Here is a 7,802-nt window from a genome sequence, read left to right as displayed (position 1 = left end):
CTTGTTTTATCTTTATATGTATTCCTCTACAAGAAAATCATGTGCCCCTATTTCTGTCAGGCTTATTTCTTTGTAGAAATTTCAGCCTTTCTGGATATTTTCCATCTACAAAAAGCAAATAAGAAAAGAAAATTAAATTGTTTTGGGACGAGCTGAATTGAGCCTTAAGAATACTATGCATTGCAAAGCAATAATATGGAAAAATTTGAGAATGAGGCCAGTATGTGCTTTAATCTCATAGATTAATAATGAAGTTAAACAACTTTGTATTTAAGTAACAGAAACATTTCAGAAATGTTTCTTTACCAAAATAGGAATTTTGTGGTTATCAACAGCTGCACAGTGTAACATAAATTGACAGCAACCAAGCTACATACCCACAATTCGTGTGGTTGTATTGAAGAAGCCACAAATTTACTGAGCAGACTGGAAGGTAACTGTGCTTTGAGTTCTGAAATTCAAGAGCCTTCTCTCGAGCATAGCGCTTGTTAACAGCTATAATTTATTTTCTGTTAAAATTGTAAGGCCTCGAAGGAGAAAGATCTCTGAAGAACCATCCAGTCACTTTGCAGCCAAGCAGACTCCCTCCCTCCCTCCCTCCCTCCCTCTCTCCCTCCTCGCCCAGCGGAGGCCCCGGGGACCCCGAGGGAACCGCAGCCGTCTCACCAAGCTTCACTCAACTTGCAGCATCCGCAGCGACGCCCGGCTCAGGCCGCGATACCGCCCGCTCCCGCACAGAGACCGAGTGCAGACAAGGGCAGCGACCGCGGGCTCCGCGCCGGCAGGGCCGTGCCGCGGCTCCCGGCCGGCGGAGCCCCTTGAGGCCGTGCCGCGGCTCCCAGCCGGACGAGACGGTCACTGCCGCGGCTCCCGGCCGGCGGGGCCGCTCCGAAGTTCCCGCCGCGGGGAGCATGACGGGAGCGCGGGCGGGGGCGGGACCACCGCGAGGGGCGGGGCCGGGCGGGGCCTGCCGGGCACGGGTCTCGCTGAGGCCCCGCCCCCCGGGCGCCGCTCCATCCCCTTTTCCCGCCGCTCCTCGCGCTGCCGGAGCCGCCTCAGTGCGGGCGGCGCGGGCGGACCCGCTGGATCATGGCTGAGGTGAGTGAGCCCCTGCGCCCCTGCCCTCTCACTGCTGCCTTCGTGGTTGCTTGACGTGTGTCCTCTCCGCAGCCTCTACTCGCAGCCGCTCGGCGTTGGTGGGCCGGTGGGGTGGGTGGCTGGGCCCTGCCGTACAGGTGAGGGTCTGGGGCTGTCTGGGGCCCCGGCCTTCCCTTTCCTTTCACGGCCCTCCTGTTCCTTATTTCTTTTCAGCAGCGACAGGATAAGGGGGCCCTGATAAGCGAGACCCGGCGGCGTTTCGAGGCGGAGTACCTGCCAGGTGAGCGGGGAGCGGTGGGTGCGGGCTCTGGGGCTTGTCCGCTGTCACTTTTCCTCTCGGGGCTCCGGGCATCCTGCTTTCCCAGGTCTGGGAATTTCCGTGCCTTTTCACAGAATCGACTGGGTCGGAAAAGGCCTCCGAGATGTTCGAGGCCAACCTGTGACTGAGCACCTGTCAGCCAGCTCAGGGCCCTGAGTGCCACATCCAGCCTTTCCCCAAACACCTCCAGGGACGGTGACTCTGCCACCTCCCTGGGCAGCCCATGCGAATATCTAATCGCTCTTTGTGTTAAGAATTTCTTCCTAATGTCCAGCCTGAACTTGCCCTGCTGCAGTTAGGGTGTCTGAATCCATGGAAGGATACGGTGCACAGCAGGTTTGTGTGCTGGCTCTCGGTGCTGGGTCGCTGTCTTGGGCTGCAGGATGTGTTGGGGCAAAGCTCTTGGTCTTTTTCTCTTGCAGGTGTGTTTGGTTGGCTGGAGAGTGTGGCCTGGGACGTTGCTATGCTTGTTGCTCTCTGAACATAAAACATGCCAGGGAAGGGGGAATGGAGGCATTCTGACCTCACCGAGTTTGTCAAAGGAAGAGTTGTTTTTCTGGAGTAACTTGTACTTGAATTTCATGCAGGCCATAATTAGGGTCATGCTGCATGTCCAACTCGGTTCTTAAGTGCAGGTGCATTTGAATTTGTAAATGAAGGCCTGGGGATGCCTAGGGGAGAGGGAAGACTGGAGTAAGCCTGGAGTGGTTTCATTTTATTTCAAGGTTGATTTGCATTGCTTATGTTGGAAGAATGTAGAGTGTGCTAACAACTGCAGTAAACAGTAAGTCTCTAGATAGTCACAATGAAACATTTTACTAAAAACTTGCTTCTGTGCAATTTCTAGTGCAAATACAGTAAAAGTCCCCTAGTTGTGTTGCCTGCGTTTCCTTTAATATGGGCCTCAGTTCTGCAAACAAATGCCTTGCTTTGATGTTTCTGATCAGAACTATTGAGGTTACCTTGGTATCTATCACTTTTATGTAAGAATTATGTCCTTCTTCATTGTAGTGGGCTGGAACATGATTTTGGAAAACTTTGAAGGTCTTTAGGGTGGTACAACGAAACTACTTTGGACTTGGTTAGAGATGACCTTTATTTCTGATGATGAGATTTGTTAGAAAGTCTTGAAGTAGAGGGAGCTTATTTTACCATTTGATATTTCTAAGTGAATAAAGATCTTTTTTTCTGCCTCTTAATGTTTTCAATTAGTGTATATTTTCATATGGTAGGTGATTCTACTTGCTTTGTATTTTATTATCCTAGAGTAACACTCATAAATTATTTTCTGAAATAATTATTTCAGAAAGCCTAGGACTGCTCTGGGACAGTGCTTGTGGAAAAGGGGTATTACTCTTTCAGTTGATCTGCTGCTTAAAATCTTGTAATTCCACAAGTTTCTCTAGTTGTAATGATGTCTCTGTTGGGCTGGTTGGTACAGCCATTAAATAACTGAATACTGTTGCAAGGTAAGCTATAATCCTATTTGCAGTATTTTGAACACTTTTTCACAGTAAGCCCATTTTTGGGTCATGGTTTTAGGGTCTTGGCCCTTTCAAGAAAATAGGATTAAGACTTTTTTGAGTTTGTGTTGTTAAGATTCTGCCACAAATTTAGGAATGCCACAAGCAAATTAATGTTCTCATGACCAAAATCAGGAGTGAAAACCACAGGATTTTAATTTTGTACTGGTCTATCAGCCTTTACTCTATGTGTTCTAAACCATATTCTTTTATGCTTCTTAATCAAAGGAATGTGGGGCTGCATGTATGCAGACACCCTCAAACCAGCGTCTTTGGGGTGTAAAGGTGCAAATGATTGCTTCATACCTAGGAATTTTAGTCTGCTTTCAAAACTGAGGGCACTGTCAGGCTACACTGAGAAGATGATCCTTCCTGTAAATTTAGTGTGGTCATAAAATTGTGGGCCTCTACAGAGCAAACTTTATTCTGTTTACAGGTGAACTGCAGGTGTTAAAGTTGGAGATAAGTTTTCATGCAAGTTTTTGTTGGTTTTTTTTCTTTTTTTTTCTTTTTCCTGGAGGTTACAGCTGCCACTGTTTTGTTTTCCCTCTGGGGAAAACAATGTAACTGGTTATTCTAGAAACACAGTAATTCTGATCATCAAAGTTCAAGTGATTCTTCCATATTCTGTAACTCATAGTTACTAGTTTCCCTCCCACCCCTCTTCATGCCGGAAGATTTGGTAATGGTCAAAAGGGCTGTGATCGTCTTTACAGTAATGTTTACTTTTGTAAAAGAAAACCTAGACGGTCTTTGAAATCTTACTTTTTCATTGAAATTATTTATTGGCAGAATACAATTTTTAGATTAAGTAGAATCTACAAAAATACATTATATAGCTGATCCAGAAAAGTCTAATATTCCAACATGTATTATAATTATCATAATAATAATATGCTGTGGTCTTGATAATTTTCAAAGTTAGGTGGGGAAAGTTCTGTTCAGCAATTGGAAGCACCATAAATCTGTTTTTTTTTGAATTATACAGTTGTTTCATTTATGTGACAAAATCAGAAGATGCTTTTGATAGTCAGATATAGTGTGAAAGTTTCAGAGAACCTTTCTGGTTCATTTTCCCAAAATTTATAGGAGAACTTTCTTGCTGAAGTTTTTTAGATAATTTGGCCATTGAAGTGTTCTAGAAGGAAAGCTTGGCCACTGTTGGATCTTATCTGCAAAACAGTATTTATTATTAACTGAAATCTTGTGGTGGTTTTTTCCTCTTCAGTTAACTTTCTATCTGGATTCCAAAGACAACTTCAGTTCTTCTGAGGAATGTATGTCCCAATAATGAAACCCTTGTATTTAAAAGGTTTATCTCCAATAGTGTCCCTGTTAGTCCAATAGACTGGCAAACACTGTCTGATGTGGTAGGCAGAAGCACTTTGTCTTCACTGGTTTTGGGCCTAATTTTTGTTTTGCCTGTTTAGAGTCTTTGTAAGAGTTGGTGACGTAAATGATTTTACTGGTGAAAGGAACAATGAAAACAAAAGATTTTTTTTCTAGCACTGACTGGCACTAACAATGTTTTCTAGCAAACAAGCATGTCTTTTTCTATAGTGAATTTCCATTCCTTAGAGGATTTCTAAAATTAGCTCTTATTTCTGGGCTATTACTTTCTATTTTAATGTTACAGTGGAAATGATTTACAATGAAGTCTTGTTTGATTTTTTTTTTCAGTAAGCTAGTTTTGTTCCTATTTTGTTTTGTATATTAACTGTTTCTAATTGCCTGTGATTTCCTGGCCCTCCCCACTTATATCCTTTTCCTTTCTCCTTCAGGCAAATCTTAATTTTCAAAAAAGATTTTGCAAGAAAGGTTTCCCATCCTTCCAATGTAAAGGATTAAATTTCACCATGACTTTCTTTAAGCCAGTAGCAAAGGTGTTTTGTTAATCATATGGGCTGATGGCAAATACATTTTTAGACAGATGGGACACCCTTAAAAATCAGTGATAAGACTATTGTAGAAGACTCTTAAAGGTAATGTTTTGCATACTTGAATGTCTTTTTATGCTCTGAAAATCTGTTTCCCCTGGTTCTTAGCTTTCAGGCTGAGACTGGTGGAAGGATAAGATGGGAAACATAGCTTCATAAAAGGCCCTGTAACATTAATGATTGACCTTTTTTATTGAAAGCAGTCTTTATTGTCACTGACAGTGTTCTGCTTTGCTAAAAGTTTGTTTCTCTCACTTTGTGACTGTGGATATTTTATTTGTCTATTGCCGCTTGAGGTTACTGAAATAATTCCTTATTGGATGGAAATAGTGCTTGTTTTGTTCTTTGCCCTTGTCCCTTTATGGCTACTGACCTTCTTAAATTGTTTCTAGTCTTGCTGATTTTCTCATGTAGCAACTGAAGGCACATATCTGAATTGTACTTAGTTTAATGTTTGGCATCAACAGCCAATTAAAATGGGTTTCCTCTGTGCGGCCAAAGTCAGAGAAATGATTGTGACCATTTTAGACCAAGAATTCTTGGCTGGAATAGCTTTAAGACTGTAGTTAAGTTGAGTCTCTGTGTAAAGTAACACTTGACATACTTTTTGAAGTTGCTTTTTTCTCCTCTGCTTTGTACAGTACAGTTTTTGGTTTTTTTCTCTATTAAAAGATTTGCAATTGCTGTCCCTGCTTAGCTTTATGTATGGCTTGTTCTGTAGCGCTACTTTTCTAGATAAGAGTTTTTTCTGAAGGGAGAGGTCATTAAGGTGTTTAATTCTGAACTTCTTTGGATTAATTTAATGTGTAACTCAGCTGTGCTGCCTGGTTTTAAGTCCTGTAGTTATTCTTCTATATTCCTGCTGAATATTCTCAAATTTATATTATTTTTCGTAAAGCATAAACACTAGAAGAAAACACAGCCGCACAGCACTGTTCTGGTAATCACAGAATAGCTGAAGTTGGAAGGAACCATATTGGCTTGTCTGGTCCAGCCTGTTCAAGCAGGGTCATCCTGGAGCACAGGGCACAGGTTTGCATGCAGATAGTCCTTGGATGACTCCACACCCTCTCAGGGCAATCTGTTGCAGGGCTCAGTCACACACCATGAAGAAGTTCTCCCTCACCCTAAGGAGGAACTTCCTGAGCATCTCTCTTTGCCGTTGCCTCTTGCCCTGTTGCTGGGCACCACTGAGAAGAGCCTGGGCCCATCCTCTGCCACCTCCCTGCAGATACTGACCGACATTGATGAGGTCTCCTCTCAGTCATCTCTTCTCAAGGCTGGAGAGGCCCAGCTCTCTCAGTCTGTTCTCGTTAGAGGGGTGCTCCAGTCCCATAATCTTCTTTGCAGCCCTCCACTGGACCTGCTCCAGGGGCTCCTGGCATGGAAATTAGATGGCAGTGAAAAAAGAGTAACAAAGAAAAGGGATTTTACAATTTGTGCCTCGGAAAACTTAATGAAATCTTCTAGTGAAAATATTGCAGTGAAATTTGTGTGCATTTAGTTTTGGGTAATTCTGCAGGTGTTTTCAGAGCTCTGATGTTACAGAAGATTCTTTATGTTGAAACATAGTAATTAAGTGGTAGAGTTTCAATGTGCTCATGGAAAGGACAGAAGTCCTCACTAAACCTAAAAAAAAAAAAAAAAAAAAGGAAGGCAAGTAATATAAGAAGTTGCTGTTCAAACAACTTTTGTCTTCTTCCAGTCTTTTCTCTTGACTTCAAATGCCCAATGAGAAAATGACAGTGACTTTTACCCACTATTTTCAAAATAAGGTTAAATACCTGGTCAATTTTGTTCACTCAAATTTTCTTGAAGAGCTTTCAGCTAAAGGAATATAGAGGGTTAATAATGGCCACGTCTCCTTGCTACTGTCACTCCCTTATGTGTAATTCGTAATTTGGCAGATTATGCTTTTTCTTGCTTTTTTTGGATCTTTCTTTTTCTTAGTTTCTACAGTGTCCTGTGTCAATGGAAAAGTATTGCAGCATCCCAGTTTTGCCTCTTCCATGGCTGTGGAACTATTCTATGATACAGAAAGGTTTGAGTGTCTTGGGCTGAGGGAGCAGCCAGGTTTCCAAGCCTCTGGACTATGAAATGTTACACAAAAAGTCTGGCACTGCTGCCACACACAAGGTTTTCAGTAGCCCTTTTTGAACAGAAATATTTTGTAGTGCTCTTCCTTGTGTTACCTTTGGGGTGAGTGCTGTGTGTTCCAAATACCTTACAAAATTCTGTTCATTATGGATTCTGTTACAGAGATGTCTCTCTTCCTGAGCTGAGGATGACTAAACTTAGTGTCTCAGTGTCCTAGTGGCAGTCCTGCCAGTGTGAAGAAGCAACTAACTAATTTTCCTTTGAGAAAAGCATCAGTATATGGTTACAGGTATCTAAATGGGTAGGCTTGGAGGTTGTCTGAGGTAAGTTACTTCACTTTATAATTCCACCTGAATTTCCATATGGGTGTCCCTCAAATGTTGTTTCTTTTTTGGCCTCTTAGTTGTTGTGCAGGATGTATATAATTTTTTTTTGAGAATCCCAAAGGTCTTATTTTATTTCAACTAATTCTCATTTAACTCCAGAAGTTTCTAATAATACAGCAACTGCACCCAAGTATTCCATGAATGATTTAAAATTAGAAACATTCTGATTATTTCACAGTATATTTTGAAAACAAGTTTCCAGATGTCTGTAGAATTATGCGGCATGTACAGTTTTGAGGAGGAATTCCTCCTCTGAACTGACGCATTTTCAGTCCCTGAGTTCTTGGAAGGACTCCATCAATTTTATATCACTCTGCTTTTTGTGTGTGACATAAAACACCTTTGTTTTGGATTCACATTTTCATTCTGAATTATACTTATTTTGTAGCAAGAATTGGATCAAGCAGGTAAAAGTCATACAGTATTTAGTACTCAGTACTGT

The 7,802-nt window shown here is 42.1% G+C and overlaps 1 protein-coding gene across 2 annotated transcripts in view; it reads left to right on the top strand.

Annotated features, from left to right (window-relative positions):
• The first annotated feature begins 1,041 nt into the window (after positions 1-1,041).
• MOSPD2 (motile sperm domain containing 2) overlaps positions 1,042-7,802 on the top strand; it is a 32,046-nt gene continuing 25,285 nt past the window's right edge. Inside the window, exons 1-2 of one of the 2 annotated variants that reach the window (XM_084201305.1) lie at positions 1,042-1,098; positions 1,312-1,378. In XM_084201305.1, coding sequence (XP_084057431.1) covers positions 1,090-1,098; positions 1,312-1,378 — 76 coding nt within the window. In that variant the 5' untranslated portion in view covers positions 1,042-1,089. Of the gene's footprint in view, positions 1,099-1,311; positions 1,379-7,204; positions 7,298-7,802 lie in introns of those variants that run through there. The other variant, XM_084201306.1, reaches the window with a different exon arrangement.

This window comes from Fringilla coelebs (assembly GCF_963513975.1).
Source record: "Fringilla coelebs genome assembly, chromosome: 2".
NCBI classification, from domain to species: domain Eukaryota; kingdom Metazoa; phylum Chordata; class Aves; order Passeriformes; family Fringillidae; genus Fringilla; species Fringilla coelebs.
This window is presented reverse-complemented; position numbering and strand designations above follow the sequence as displayed.